General features: G+C 28.6%; 3 protein-coding genes across 3 annotated transcripts; 2 read left to right on the forward strand and 1 right to left on the reverse strand.

The window, feature by feature from the left end:
• The first annotated feature begins 3,169 nt into the window (after positions 1 to 3,169).
• On the forward strand, positions 3,170 to 5,792 carry LOC112796420 (pentatricopeptide repeat-containing protein At5g50990-like). Its single transcript, XM_025838850.2, has 2 exons — positions 3,170 to 3,373; positions 3,492 to 5,792. Exons 1-2 carry the CDS (start codon positions 3,238 to 3,240, stop codon positions 5,006 to 5,008), a joined length of 1,653 nt encoding a protein of 550 aa, XP_025694635.1. The 5' UTR covers positions 3,170 to 3,237; the 3' UTR covers positions 5,009 to 5,792.
• Positions 5,793 to 11,912: 6,120 nt separating this feature from the next.
• On the forward strand, positions 11,913 to 13,705 carry LOC112796421 (probable 3-ketoacyl-CoA synthase 21). Its single transcript, XM_025838851.3, has one exon. It carries the CDS (start codon positions 11,913 to 11,915, stop codon positions 13,389 to 13,391), a length of 1,479 nt encoding a protein of 492 aa, XP_025694636.1. The 3' UTR covers positions 13,392 to 13,705.
• On the reverse strand, positions 13,693 to 15,439 carry LOC112794711 (UDP-glucuronic acid decarboxylase 4). Its single transcript, XM_025836692.3, has 6 exons — positions 15,297 to 15,439; positions 15,113 to 15,192; positions 14,935 to 15,018; positions 14,765 to 14,839; positions 14,502 to 14,594; positions 13,693 to 14,250 (listed from the first exon to the last, which is right to left on the reverse strand). The coding sequence occupies exons 1-6, from the start codon at positions 15,430 to 15,432 to the stop codon at positions 14,026 to 14,028; spliced, it is 693 nt and encodes a 230-aa protein (XP_025692477.2). The 5' UTR covers positions 15,433 to 15,439; the 3' UTR covers positions 13,693 to 14,025.
• Positions 15,440 to 16,070: the final 631 nt, after the last annotated feature.

Consider the following 16,070-nt stretch of genomic DNA (forward strand, 5'->3'; position numbering starts at 1 on the left):
TGTTGCTTTCCAATTCTTTCACCCTCCCATCGAATTTCTACTTGAACAATGTCAAAAAAGCTCACTATAGTAATCAATTTGGAAGCTAAAGTGTTCGCTGAAAATTAAAAGCTTTTTGTGGAAGGTGATACACGAAGGTTTACCAGTTAAGAAGAAATTAAACTCAAAAATTGTTGTAGTGAACTTGAACTGTTCAAGATGCAGATTAGAGGAAGAGTCTGTTTTTTATTGTCTCTAGTCATACTCCGACATCATTGAAGTTTGGAGCGACAACCAACTGTCCATTTCTCTCCGAGCTAAAGATCCTTGACGATGGTAGATACAACTGACCGAATTTTTTTAGAAGAGTAAAAATTATCAACGATTAAAAATCCTGACAACTCATATAACATGGAAGAATTGGAGAGTAAAAAATAAAATAAACTTTATTGGCTCCCAAAAAAATTTTTTTTTGATGGCAGAAACTACATGAAGAGCTCTTAAAAACCCATAAGCTCATTTCTATTTTCTAGTTGGATATTATTTTAGTTGAAACTTTCCATTTTTTTCTTGGAGAATTCTACTGTGCTTACAGCAAAAATAAGCATGTTATACTGACGTTACGTGTCAATCACTGAAAATTGAAGGCAATTTTGTTTTTAAATGAAAAAAATTAAATTAAAAGAAAACGTTCTAATATAAGTACGTTAATGAGATATACAATCATACATCACCTCAATTTGTAACATTTTCAATCTCATTGGAATTGATGCATTTATGGTCCATTATAAAATAAAAAATGGGATAAATTATTAATTATATTTGAGTAAAAGCTGAAATTAAAATAAGATGAGTGTTAGGGAGTTGGTAATTTTTGTAATTAGTAGTTATCAAATAGTTATTAATGATGTTTTTAATATCGTGAGATTTCATCTAATAATATAGAATTATTCATTTTTTTTTACTGGTTATATGCTGGCCAAAATTTAATAAAATTGCTAACTCCTAACTTTTTCTTTAAAATAATTTTACTTATAAAAATATACATTAATTTAATATTTATTAAAATATTTAATTATTTTTTTATTTTTATAATTTTATTAAATTTATAATTAAATTATTATAATTTTTTTAATTAAATTTTTGTATTATTTTTAATTTATAATGAAGTTTTTGCTAATTTAAAAATATTAAAATTAACAGAATAACTTTTTTACAATACAAGTTAAAAATATCCACAATTAAAAATCTATTAAGTCTTTAAACTCATATTTTTTTTAAAAAATATTCTATTAATTTTTATATTTTTGAGACGAAAAAAAATAACTTAAAGGAAATAACTAATACTACATAAATTAATAAATTTCTTTTAAATAATATATTTTAATAAATAAAATATTTAATTTATTTATTTAAAAAATATTTCCAGAATTTGTATTATTATGATACATTATTATTTTAATTAAAATAAAATAAAATTTATTAAAAGTTATATTAATATGATAAAATAATTAAAATAATGTAATAAACTATTTTTTTACTGAAAAAATTTTGCATATGGACGTAATAGTTAGTTTTTTATTGAGATATATTTTAGAATTTGAGATTTTTTTGTTATAATTTAATATTTTTTCTTTTTCGTTTAAAAAAAATTGGTCTCAGATTATAAATTTTATAAATTAACGTGATGTATGTGTGACTGACTTTCTTAAAATATTTTTCTTTAATTTAATCTTTTTTATTTTTATTTAAAAAAAATTACCTTCAATCCCCAGTGACTTGACACCTAAGATCAGTATAGTATGCTTATTTGTGTGATAAGCACCGTAGAACTTCCCTTCTTTCTTTTGATTGTAGTTCGATGTAAACCAATTATTCCATCTAATAAAATTATCTATCTTTTGACAACAACAACAAAAAAAAAAATCCAACATGCAATAGCTTGATGGGGTGTTTAGGTGAGCAAGGATCAACGTTGGAATGATATAATTCTAGAGGTTGATAGTTTGACTACTTTGGAGGATGATTAGAGAAGAAAATCAAGACTTATCTACACAACAAATATTGTCTCAAACATCATTGAACCGATTCCAACTTTTAATTCCTTCTATTGTAGCTTTGATTCCAACAAAAAATTAACTAACAAATTCTTAAAAGCTCATTAATTTCACTAGCATTATAGGAATTAGGAGACTAACAAATTAATCCAGGAACAAACGAGTGATAATGTCTAATGTACAATTAAGGAAATTTGCAGGGAGTGGTTGGTTAGCTTCCTTACACCAATTTGGCACATTTGGTTGATGATTATAAATTAGAATATCTTTTACGTTATATTCATAAGAATAAATGAAATTATTAGAATATCCTTGGCAATGCAAGAGACGAAATGTGGGGGTAATTAATACTATAGAAATGAGCGAAGTTTGATAAGGAGTGAATATTATTCTTTTATTAAAAAAATCTATTGAACAAAATTTGTTATGTGCAACACACGTTTTTTTTTTTAAATTTAGTATAAAGTATTAGTTTGATTCTCAATATTTTGGGTAAATTTTAATTTGGTTCTTAATATTTTAAACATCTTATTTTTATCTTAAAATATTTTAAATAAGTTTAATGTGATCTTACCATAAAATTTGATCCTAATAATTAATAGAATGAGTATTAAATAAGTCATATTTTTTTTGTATGTTAAAAAAATATAACCAAAACTTTTTTATAACATTTTTTTAAATTTTTTTATAAAATTCTAAATCTTAACAATTAATCATCAACGCTTTAAAATAAAAAAAAAAGTGATTGTTAATGAATTAATTTTACTTACATATCGAAATCGAATATTATTAGTTCTTCAATATGCAAAATGTTTGTGTGAAATTTAATGATGTAACAATATTGAATCTATTTAAATATTTTTTAAAATTAAATAATATATTAAAAAAATTTTGAAACTGAAGTAAAACGTTTGAAATGTTAGGAACCAAATTAGAATTCCACCCTAATATTAAAGACAAAAATAATACTTTACCCTTAAATTTAATATAAATATTTACTTTACCCTAATATTAGAATTTTAAGTTTTTGCTTAAAAAGAAAGTTTTAAGATGCATTTAGTTTGTTTTTTATTTTAAATATTTTTGGTTCTTAAAATTTTATAAAATAAAAAATAATAAAAGTAATAAAATTATGTTGTTTAGAAAGAAAAAGAAGAGGGACAAATGAATATGCTCATTGCTCAAGAAGAAGACGACGACGATGATCAAGTTAACACATTTACTCACTGTCACTAACAAGCTTCCTCATTCTTCCGAATCATGCTATTCGATTTGGAACCCTAATCGTTCCTTGTCTCTCTCTTCCCCTTTCCATTCCCATTGCTATTCTCTCACAGGTATGTACACCTACCCACATTCTCTTTCTCACTTTCTCCCAATTCCCACTTCTATGCAACAAAGTTCATTTTTTTTAATGCAAAAACCGTTAATTTCAAGCTTTTATACTTGTTTCAGATCACAGGGTACTCCACAGGGTTCTTGAACAATGCAGAGTTTCCAGGGATTCCAAAACTGCAGCAAAAACCCATGCAAGGGTTGTAGTACTTGGGTATGCTACGTACCCATCACTTGTTTCTTCTCTGGTTTCAACCTATGCTAACTGTCACCTACCCCACATTGCAAATCACGTTGTTCATCATGCTTTCACCCATGTTTCGAACCTATTCAACATGAACTTGATACTTGAAAGGTTGATGAAAGTTGGGCAATGCGATGTTGCCAAGAAGGTGTTTGTTAAAATGCCTGTTCGAGATGTTGTTTCTTGGAACACCATGATTGGAGGGTACGTGAAGAACTCGCGGGTTGTTGATGCACTGAGCATTTTCAGGGGGATGCTGAATGCTAAAGTTGAGCCCGACGGGTTCACATTTGCTTCTGTGGTTACTGCGTGCGCACGCCTTGGGGCTCTTGCTAATGCCAAGTGGGTGCATACTTTGATGGTGGAGAAGAGGATTGAGCTGAACTATATACTGAGTGCTGCATTGATTGACATGTATGCTAAGTGTGGTAGAATTGATGTTTCGAAATGTGTTTTTGAAGATGGTGTGCGCGATCATGTGTCGGTTTGGAATGCTATGATTAATGGGTTGGCAATTCACGGGCTTGCTTTGGATGCAGCTGCAGTGTTTTCTAGGATGGAGATGGAAAATGTTTCGCCTGATAGTGTTACTTTTATTGGGATTCTGATAGCTTGTAGCCATTGTGGATTGGTTGAAGAAGGTCGTAAGTACTTTGATATGATGCAGAACCAATTTTTAATTCAGCCACAACTTGAACATTATGGTACCATGGTTGATCTGTTAGGACGATCAGGGCTTTTGGATGACGCGTATGACATGATTAAAGCTATGCCAATTGAGCCCGATGTTGTTATCTGGAGAGCACTTTTGAGTGCTTGTAGAAACCATAGAAAGAAAGAACTTGGTGAAGTTGCAATTGCCAATATATCACGTCTTGAGAGTGGTGATTTCGTCCTGCTATCGAATATGTATTGCTCTTTAAAGAACTGGGATAGTGCTGAGAGGGTGAGACAGATGATGAAAAAGGGAGGAGTTCATAAAAAACAGGGTAAGAGTTGGATTGAATTGGGGGGCAGCATTCACCAATTCAAGGCAGCCAATCACTCGCATGCTGAAATGAAAGCAATTTACAGAGTGTTGGAAGGACTGAACCAAAGGGCTAAGCTGGAAGGCTTTGCTCCCATGACAGAGTTGGTTTTGATGGATGTTTCCGAAGAGGAAAAAGAGGAAAATTTAAACTTTCATAGTGAGAAGTTGGCCTTGGTCTATGCCGTGTTGAAAACTAGCCCTGGAACTAAAATCAGAATTTTCAAGAATCTTCGTATCTGTCAAGACTGTCATAATTGGATAAAAATTGTGTCCAGAATATTAAACAGAGAAATAATCGTGAGGGATCGCATCCGTTTTCACCAATTTGAAGGTGGTTTTTGCTCTTGCAGAGACTACTGGTAGAGGTAGCTATTTGAAGTAATACTTAGACCCTTAGGCACTTATAGCACTTGAATCTTTGGCGTGCCTCTCAATAAGGGTAATGTTTCCTTTACCTCCAGCTGATCGCATACCATCAATGTTGATTTTGCAACAGCTATGGTTGCAAGCAAGGGTGGTCAAGTGGAAAACCTGAGGATTTCAAGTTGGCATTTTTTGAACTTGCCCATGTTAACAATGCATCACTTGGGTACCATAAAATTGTTGTTACAACTGATGCCCAAAAAACGTCGTTACAACTTAGAAGTTAGAAGCACTGAAATTGAGAGTTCATATTATTATGATGGTATCAAGTGCCTAATTGGGTAGCATTGGAGATTGAAATGCTCTGATTGGACTGAATAACACATCCTGTTATTCTGCCTGGGCTATGCATGATTGTGTGAAAGTCAACGGAAAGCAAGTTTATTGGCATATTGCAAATCATCAAGTACCTTTCTATGTGGGTAAGAATATGCTTTTGGCATGCATTACCAAGTTACCAGAATTAATTGCTTACGATGATGCCGTTAGATTACTTATTGTTCTGAGAAGTGAGTGTTAGGCCATTGTATTCTTTTTAATTAGGGGGATGAAGAATGGGTGGAGGTCAAATTAGGCTAACCTACATCATATGGATATGAAGAACCACCAAGTCACCAACTTCTTAAAATTATGAGAGACCAAACTATCATGTATAAAAAGAAAATAACAGTATAAACATAAGATTTAATATATGCAATGTCTTCATATAAATGTCAAACTGTTATTGCATTTGTTTGCAAAAAGTGTCCAATTTTGATCCTTTTGAGGTTGGGAAAAAAAACTTAAAAAGAGCATATATTTTGGGGAAAATAAAGGGTAAAAAAAGAATATCATGTTACCAACCACAGCCATTTCTCTTGTATTTCTTTCCCGGGCACGGATTCGGTACGCGCTTCCTGTTAGCGCATCCAAACGCCAAAAACGTGTTTGGCGCATCCATTAGCCAAAAAGTGTCAAAATAAAAATATTTGTCTTTTGGAGGTTTTTTTTGCAATTGCACATAAAATAACGGGGTCATTTTTTATTTTTTAAATGATTACTCATATTTAATTATCTATTACTGCTGTTACTATTCTCCTCCAAGTTTTCTTCCTCCCCTTCCTCTGCCGTGTAAGCGCACAGCCTCCTCCGTTATCTCCAACGCCAACAACGACTGAATCTCCAAGACCTCTCCTCCTCGTTTCTTCGTCGCGCTACCAACTCCTTCTCCTCCCCGACTCAGTCATGGTGGCTTCGGCAGCTTCTTATTGGACACGCCTGAAATCCATTGCTCACATTCCAAGTGCCCACATCCTTATGCTCAACAGTGGGATTCACTTCCATAGCATAGAAATTAGTGAAGCTATTGACCAAATTTGAAGTCTTTGTGAATCATTGTTAAAAAGCATCGCTGAGATTGTGAGTTCACTGAGTTGGGTCGGTAGAGATTATGAGAACAGAGTCGTGAACAGTGACGAGAAGAATGAGAGTATTGAGCTGCATGTAGTTTTGCCAACACCATCTTTGTCACCGAGAAAGACCTATTTGAGAGTTTCTTGGTTTAGAATGTTCTGTACTGTTCCTTCAAATTCCGCTGATTAGCCATGGCCACACACCCCTGTTTCTCTCAAACGCGGTTTGGAATATTCCGTCAAAACTTAAAAGAATATTCCATCAAAACTTAAAATGAGATTCGGTCATTTTTAACCATTAATTATATCTTTTGAACCATAAATTATCATTTATACAAATACAATTATATCTTTTTATGAATAAATTATTGAGCAGTTTAATGGGATTAATTTTGAGTATTATTTTTTACTTTTATAATAACTAAAATAACTTAAAATTAAAAATTAAAAATTAAAATTTGTATTAGATATTATCTTTAAAATAATACTGATATCATATTAAAATATACGTGGATATAAATATTAAAATATTGTAAGCACATCTGAATATTTTAAAATTAATCTCTTATTTCGTATTGATTTATGTACAAAAATATGTTTTATATATCTAAATATTACTCGAGTTATGACTCAAATGTCCATGTACTCATTTAAGATATTGGATTTGAGTTTTTTATCGTTGGTAAAAAAAATTATTACTCTTATCTTATATATACAAATATCATTCTTATTTTTTTTGTCTTTTTTTTTATTAGATTTTGTGAAAAACAAAACAATTTTTAGAAAATATTACAAAAATTTTAATTGAAAAATTTATTTTCTATATCATTTAACCATAGTTAATAAAATTAATGTAATAAAATTATTAATTTTCAATATATATATATAATTAATTAAATTACTCTTTAAATTACTAATTTAGAATTTATGTAAGGTTTTTATTTGTGTAACAAAATATATTTATCTTATTTTTTAAAAAAACAAAACACTAATTATGAGAGTTTGGGAGTTAGAAGTTAAGGGTTAGAGTTGAAGGTTTGGAGTTATTGAGCTAATCACTAGATGACTAGACTAGTCCAACTTAGTTAAAATATATTTATCTTATTTATTAATTTTTATAGCATCTTACTATAATTCATACTCTATATAATTAATCATCTTTCATGACATATTTTTATAATTAATAAACTTAATTTAACATAATAATTAATTTCTTATATCATATTAACATAATTAATAAGTTTATTTAAAAAAAATTAATTTCCTAGATCATATTACTATAATTAATAAAATTATTAAAAAATAATTTGTTATGTATTCTCTGTCCTCTCTATGTACTTTTTATTTATACTCATTTTTATAGTATCTTACTATGTGATTAATATTCTATATCTATCTATCTATCTATTCTATCTATTCTATTATATAAAAATCGAATTTCTGCACTTAATGATGGAGCTGACGTGGCATGCTTCTGAGAGTGTTTCCCAATTTATTTCTATCAATTCTGTAAAGTAAATCAATTATAACTAATTAATAATATCAATTAATTAATTTGATTAAACATTCAAATCTCACAATTTATTGTAATTTATATAAATTGATTAATTATAATTAATTATGTTAATTAATTAATTTAGTTAATTATATTAATCATTTGATTTGATTGAAGTAAATATCAAATTATTTTAGTAAATAATAATTTAGTATATACAAAAGTTAGGTAAACTTACAATAAATTTTATAATCAAACTAAAAAAATTCTAATTATCTTTTTTTTTAATTTTAAATATTATTTACTATCTTAATGAAAAAGCGAATAATAATAATTACTCACATAATTAAAATAGATCATCCTAATATATATAACACTACATATATCAAAGATTATTATATGTGATAAATTATTTTTTTATTTTTCTAAAGATAATTTATATATAAATTAACTAATCTTTATAACATACGATCTATTATATAATTTTTCTCCTCTTAATATGAATAAATTGATGAATTTAATATATAAAATATAATTTATATTATTTAACATTCGAAATAAGTAACTTAAGCCATTATCTAAGACAATAAATATAATAGTACAAATACCTACATATTTATTAATATTAAAAAATATACAAATAATATAAACATAATTTTTTTTAGAAAAACAATAATAAAGATTATTAATTAAGTTAATTACATAATAAAAAATTATGATTAATTTTTTAAATAAAAAAAATAAGATTACTATTTTTACATACTATAAAGTTTATAAAAAAAATTTAGACAATAAATCAATTCTCAATAAATTATACATTAGCTCTGTTAAAAAAATTAACTAAAAAATTAACCATTGTTACTAATTTCTCATATAAAATTACTAAAAAATTAACTAATTTTTTAAATTATATTATTATAATTTATACAATTATTCTAAAAAATTACTAATTTTATATGATATCTTACTATAATTAATAAAATTATTTTCGATATCATATAATTATAATTAATAAAATTAATTGAACCGAATTACTTAGGGTGTGTTTGGTAAACACGTTGGAAGTACAAGAAATGCGTTCAATCTTTTTTAACGCTGTAATTTTTGTTTGGCTAATTTTTTTCTTTTGAACGCGCGAACATGATTTTGGGTTTGAACTCCCGTTTACCAGAAGCAATAAATTGTAGCTTTTGCGTTTAGTTTCTCCATTCACTTCATAAATTAAAAAATTAATTGACATTCTACCGATTTTGCTATTCAATTTCATCTATAATAAAAAATACCAAAAACAATCATAGAGTTCTTGAATTTTTTTCATAGCTATGCTTTACAAACAAATATTTTTTTAATATTATTATTAGTACTCTTTGTTAAGTTTTAATTTTTGTCAATTTTTTTTATTTTTTATTAATAGTATGGATATTTTTGTTTAGAATTTTTTTTATGTTCATTTATGTATATCATTGTATTTTTTTAATAGAATTTTTAGTATTTATTATTGATATGTTTTTTTAATTATTTTTATTAATACATATTTTTTTATAGAACTTTATTTTTTTATATGATTTTGTGTATTTTTTATTATATATTTTTAAATTAGTATATATTTTATTTATTATTATTAATTTTTATAATATAAATTTTATTAAGAAGTTATACTTAAATACAAAAAGAATACTAAAGAAAAGTAGTAACAAATTATAACAAAAGGGTGCTAATTTTTAATACATAAATTTAAATTCTTTTTAAGAGTAATTATAGTCAAAAAGTGTTAAAATAATATAAATTTAAATGATATAAATTTGAATAATATAAAATAATATAAATTCAAAAGGGTAATTATCCAACAAATCCAACACAACTATTCATTAAAATATTTTTTTGTAATATTATTCTTATCTTTAGTAAAAAAAATATTACTCTTATCTTATATATGCAAATATCAATCTTATTATTTTTTTTGTCTTTCTTTTATTAGATTTTGTGAAAAACAAAATAATTTTTAGAAAATATTACAAAAATTTTAATTGATAAATTTATTCTCTATATCATTTAACCATAATTAATAAAATTAATGTAATAAAATTGTTAATTTTTAATATATATAAAATTAATTAAACTACTCTTAAAATTACTAATTTAGAATTTATCGTTCAAGGTTGATGAGGTTTTTATTTGTGTAACAAAAAATATTTATCTTTTTTTTTTAAAAAACACAAAACACTAATTACATATTTTATTCATACTCTATATAATTAATCATCTTCCATGATATATTTTTATAATTAATAAAATTAATTTAACATAATAATTAATTTCTCATATCATATTAACATAATTAATAAGATTATTTAAAAAAAATTAATTTCTTAGATCATATTACTATAATTAATAAAATTATTAAAAAAAATAATTTTTTATGTATTCTCTATCCTCTCTTTATATTCTCTATTTGTACTAATTTTTATAGTATCTTAGTATGATTAATATTCTATATAATTAATAATTTTTCATGACATATTACTATAGTTAATAAAATTAATTTTTTTTGGTGACTCTTTATACATATTTTTGGTGACTAGTTAATAAAATTAATTTAACATAATTATTAATTTCTCATCATATTAATATAATTAATAAAATTACTTTAAAAATTTACTAATTTCTCATATCATATTTCTATAATTTATAAAATTATTAAAAAATAACTAATTTTTTAAATTATATTATTATAATCTATACAATTATTTTAAAAAAGTACTAATTTTATATGATATCTTACTATAGTTAATAAAATTATTTTCGATATCATATAACTATAATTAATAAAATTAATTGAACCGAATTACTTAGCTTATAATAATTGGTTTAGAATATAAAATTAATTTAAAATGTAAATTTATTTATGATTTTTTTTCATAAAGTGTTCCATTCTTATAAAAACTTCAAAAATTAATGACCAGTAGACGAATCTGACCAATCTTATTTTTGACTTTTTGTTTAACAAAAAAATTAAAATGGTAATCATCCAACAAATCAAACACTACTATTCATTAGAATTCCAAATGATTAATTAATGCTGAGTTCGTATGAACATCGAAGAAAGTGCAAACGTAATTATCATATTGAAAATATCAATGTGGTTAATGCGAGTATGATCCGAATCTTAAATTAGTTTCAAAATAAATTTAAAATCAAATTTAAAACTATTTGAAAACCGAAATTTAATATTTAATTGAATTTAAATCTATAATAAAAGCCAAAGGTTAATCAATATAAATATACATAAATTCACATTCAAAATATGGTGAGAATTAATGTATCTAACAGGTTTTCTATATATATTAAATAGTCCTCCGTAACGTGTGCCCGTGGTCTCGCCAGTTACCGGTACCTATCAGTTTACAGCAATTTTTGCTTCGCTGGTCACCAAACCACACTTGCCACGACACGCGACTGTTTACTTCTCATTGTTATCCGACGGTGATCTTTTTCGATCCGGCGAGGACACTATGCAGATCTTCATCTTCCGAACTAACGAGTGGGCAAAGCTTTGCAGTGTGATTCCGCGAGGGGATGGGGTGGGGGAACTTCCTGCAACTCTATTGATGATCAGTGATGGAAATCGTAAACATCCGCGCGATTCTAGTATGCGTCAAATGACGTCAACGGTGAAAATCCTTCCTTTTCAACCCAACCCCATCGTCTCTGATTAATCGTAACGTAGAATCATTAGCTTCAAATAATTCCATCTTAAAAATCGTTAACTAATTTTACATAAACCCAAATAGTTTTCAGATTTAATAAAACTAACCAGTAACAAAATAAATTTGTAAAATAGCCCCTCTGACACAAGATATCCATTAACCAATTAAAGGAGGGAAGAGAAAATGTGATCTTTGCCCTTCTTTCCCATTGGACTCTCTTTCTCAAGTCATGCCAAACTACTTTTCCTAAAATGTCCCTAATCTCAGGCCATCATGTTTTACATGATCAACCTTTGTGCTTAAAAAATGTTTCCATTACAATTCAACTTCATAAACATTTTGGCAAAATAGAACCTTACAATTTGTATTCTCTATTGGAAATGTTGACACAGCATGTCAGCACTATCATTGATCTTATTTTCCCATCTTCACATCATTTTGCACTGGTACTGGTTGCAGGTCTAGCAATCCTCTACTTTGCATACAGAAGAAAAGCACCAATTTACTTGATAGACTTTACCTGCTACCGTCCACCTAGTTCTCATAGGCTACCTATTGCCATGTTTGAAGAGAATAGTGTCTTAGATGATTTAGATCCAGAGTCTGTTGCTTTCCAGTGCAAGATCATAGCGAAATCTGGATTCAGCGAGGAAACAGCCATTACTTCATCTTTAGCACAGATACCAAAAGTAAAATCTCTTGCCTTAGCCCTTGATGAGGCCGAAACCATAATGTGTTCAGCAATCTCAGACCTGTTTTGGAGAAACAACATCAACCCAAAATCCATCGACATACTAATCACCAACAGTTGTGTGTTCTGTCCTACACCATCTCTTAGTGCCATGGTGGTTAACAAGTTCAAGATGAGGAGCAACATCATGAGCTTCAACCTATCAGGTATGGGGTGTAGCGCCGGAATCATATCGGTGAGTCTGGCTAAGGACTTGTTGAGGGTTCATAGGGGCTCATTAGCTCTAATTGTGAGCTCAGAGACCCTTAATCTGAATTGGTACACAGGTAAAGTACACTCCATGTTGCTGACTAATTGTCTCTTCAGAATGGGTGGTGCTGCTATATTGATGTCTAGCAAGGTTAATGATAAACATAAAGCAAAGTATGAACTACAACATATTGTTAGAACGATCAATGCTCAAGATGATCAAGCTCATAGATGTGTCTACCAGGATGTGGATCCAGAAAACAAAGAAGGTATTTCGATATCAAAGGATGTTGTCCATGTGGCCGGAGATACATTGAAGAAGAACATAGCTTCACTAGGGCCATTAGTTTTGCCATTGAGAGAGCAATTCCTATATGTAATTTCTATTATATGCTGCAAGGTGTTGTATAGAAGAAGATCAAGCATCTATACTCCAAATTTCAATCTCGCCTTCGAGCATTTCTGCATACATTCCGGGGGAAGATCTGTCATAAATGCCATCGAGAGAAGCTTGAGGTTAAGGAAACAGGACGTGGAAGCATCCAACATGACCCTTTACAGATTTGGAAACACGTCGTCTTCTTCGATTTGGTATGAGCTTAGCTACACAGAAGCGAAAGGGAGGATGAAACGTGGCGATAGGGTGTGGCAAATCGCCATTGGAAGCGGATTCAAGTGTAGCAGCGCTGTGTGGAAATGTTTACAGGACGTGACCCCGGACAATGGCAGTGCTTGGAGGGATACAATTAACATGTACCCTGTACAAGTAACTGATATGAAAATAAGTTGAAGCTGCTAATCACTATTGTGGAGTTTTAGTTCCTTGTCCACATTTTGTGTTTTGCTGCTTTCAACTTTCAAGCTCCAACTTCTTTATTCCTTTTCAATGATCTTTAATTTGTAAACGAATAAGGTGTAATATCTGCAAAAATCTTATCAAATAGCACTAGCTAGGACTTCAGTGAAGAAACAAATCAAGTGATAGATTTCAAAAGGGATGAAGCATAATGATGTAAGAGAATACAATTTTATTTATTAAGTACCGCATTTAACCTCTTCTTTACTTCTGTCACTGAGTTATAAAAATTCATCCATTTATTCTCATAACACGTTTCCACCTGAGATTAAAAATTTTAGCAGAGAATTTTTTTTTGGAATACATGCTACAAGAGGGTAGTATAATACAATATACTATAAAATACAATTAAAAAAGAAAAAAATATATCTCTAATGAAACAAGTTTGCCATGGCATTGATGCTGCTTATTTTGATGCCAAATATATGTATATCCTATCCATTGGAGTAATAAATAGATATCTATATATATATATATAATCTTAATATAGCTATCTAAGCAGGCCAGATTTTGATATTCTGTGCATCTTTATTTTCTTTTTCTGTGTGATTTTCCTTTCTTCCTGACTTTATTCTGCAGAGAGAGAACCGTCAAGAGAGCCTTTGGAATCGCCGAATAGCCTTTGTCGGAAATCAGAGACCATTCTAGGAAGTCCTTCGCGGAGGGACACGGTGGGCTGCCAGCCGAGAAGCTCTTTGGCTTTGGAAATGTCTGGCTTCCTCTTATGAGGATCATCCTCTGTGTTTGGCCTAAACTCTATCTTGGCATTTTTGTCTATGGTTTCTTGCACAACCTGCACAAATTAAACCAAATACTCAAATTCATATCATATCCTTTTGAGTTCTTATACAAATATTTATGAAAAGGTGAAATTGTCTTTATGTAAAGTTGATAGTTGAAAATCGTTGAATGACAATTTAGTTAAATATATCAAATCATTTAACGATTCAACTATCAACTTTATATGAAGACAATTACACATGAGACTTCACCATATTATGAAGATGATGAAGCAAGATAGTTCAAGCTAGTATATACATATACCTGAGCAAGTTCAAGCATGGTGAATTCACCAGGGTTGCCGAGGTTGAAAGGACCAACATGATCACCTTCCATTAGTCGCATTAGGCCTTCTACCTGTTGGGTACACAAACCCATGTCAAACATTTCCTCTAATCTTCTTAAATATACTTATTTCATATAGAGAACAAGGACTAACTCTTCGATTGAAATTCAATCCAATAATAGATGATGGATCAATTGCAATAGTACCTTGTATAAACTATAGGTAAGAAAACAAGAATTACCAGGTCTGAAACAAATTGAAAGCTTCTTGTTTGTTTCCCATCTCCATATACAGTCATTGGTTCCTTCCTCAATGCCTGAAAAAGCGTTTGGAACAAGGAGCAAATAGTGTAGCAACTAACAAAGCAACAAAACCAAACCCAATAAAACTAAGGTTGAGAGTTTCATTTACCTGAGCAACGAAGTTGCTAACCACACGTCCATCATCAATGCTCATTCTTGGTCCATATGTGTTGAAGATACGAGCAATCCTTACCTATATATACAACAATTTAATTAATTTCATTGATTAATTAACTAACAACAATTTGAAGATATTAATGTATATGAAGTGTGAACAAATTACAAACCTCAATACCAGCACCTCTGTGATAATCCATGCTCAAAGTCTCAGCAACTCGCTTCCCCTCATCATAACAACTCCTTACACCTATAATTAATACCCCATAAATAAATTAAACATTCAATAGCAATGATATTAATGAAAACGTGATAATAATTTTTAAGTCTCATTACTAATATATAATATTATACCAATTGGATTAACGTTGCCCCAGTAAGTCTCAACTTGAGGGTGCTGAAGAGGATCACCGTACACCTCACTAGTGCTCGTAAGCAAAAACCGGGCGTTGATTCTCTTTGCTAACCCCAACATGTTTAGAGTTCCCATCACATTCGTCTTGTGCACACATTAGAATCAAGGACTCCAACCAATATGTGTTTAGTCATTATAAATGGTGAGCTATTGTTTATTTATTTATTATTTTTTTTTTTATCTATGCTTACTAAAGTTTCTTTTAAACTTTATACAGAAGTATAAAACCATCACTTGGTATTGTGTCTATCAAAGAATAAAATGAGAAAAATAAAAGTAAAAATAAAAATCTGATAATTATAAAATTGCAAAACCAAAGCATCTTATTGAAGAAACAAAATTGACATGATAGAAATTAAAAACATATATATATATATATATAAAGAAGAAAAAGGAAACTTTAATAAAAAATATTATTATTTTTAAAATAGACATTTAATTATGTGCTTAAATATTAATAGTTTTCTTTTATCTAATTAGAAAAATCATTTAACTCAATCATCTACAACATAAAAAATGTTACAAAATAATGAAAATTAATCTATTTCCAAAAGTATAATTTCTAAATTTGTAGAGTCATCTGTTCTTGTATCCATCACACTCATGTATTTTTTTTATTTTTTCTTTCATATTTCTTGTTTAGCATATTAGTACTAATACAAATGTCTAAACCAATTCATGAATAATATGATCCTTTTATTAACAGCATACTT

Source organism: Arachis hypogaea, chromosome 4, assembly GCF_003086295.3.
Source record: "Arachis hypogaea cultivar Tifrunner chromosome 4, arahy.Tifrunner.gnm2.J5K5, whole genome shotgun sequence".
Classification (NCBI taxonomy): domain Eukaryota; kingdom Viridiplantae; phylum Streptophyta; class Magnoliopsida; order Fabales; family Fabaceae; genus Arachis; species Arachis hypogaea.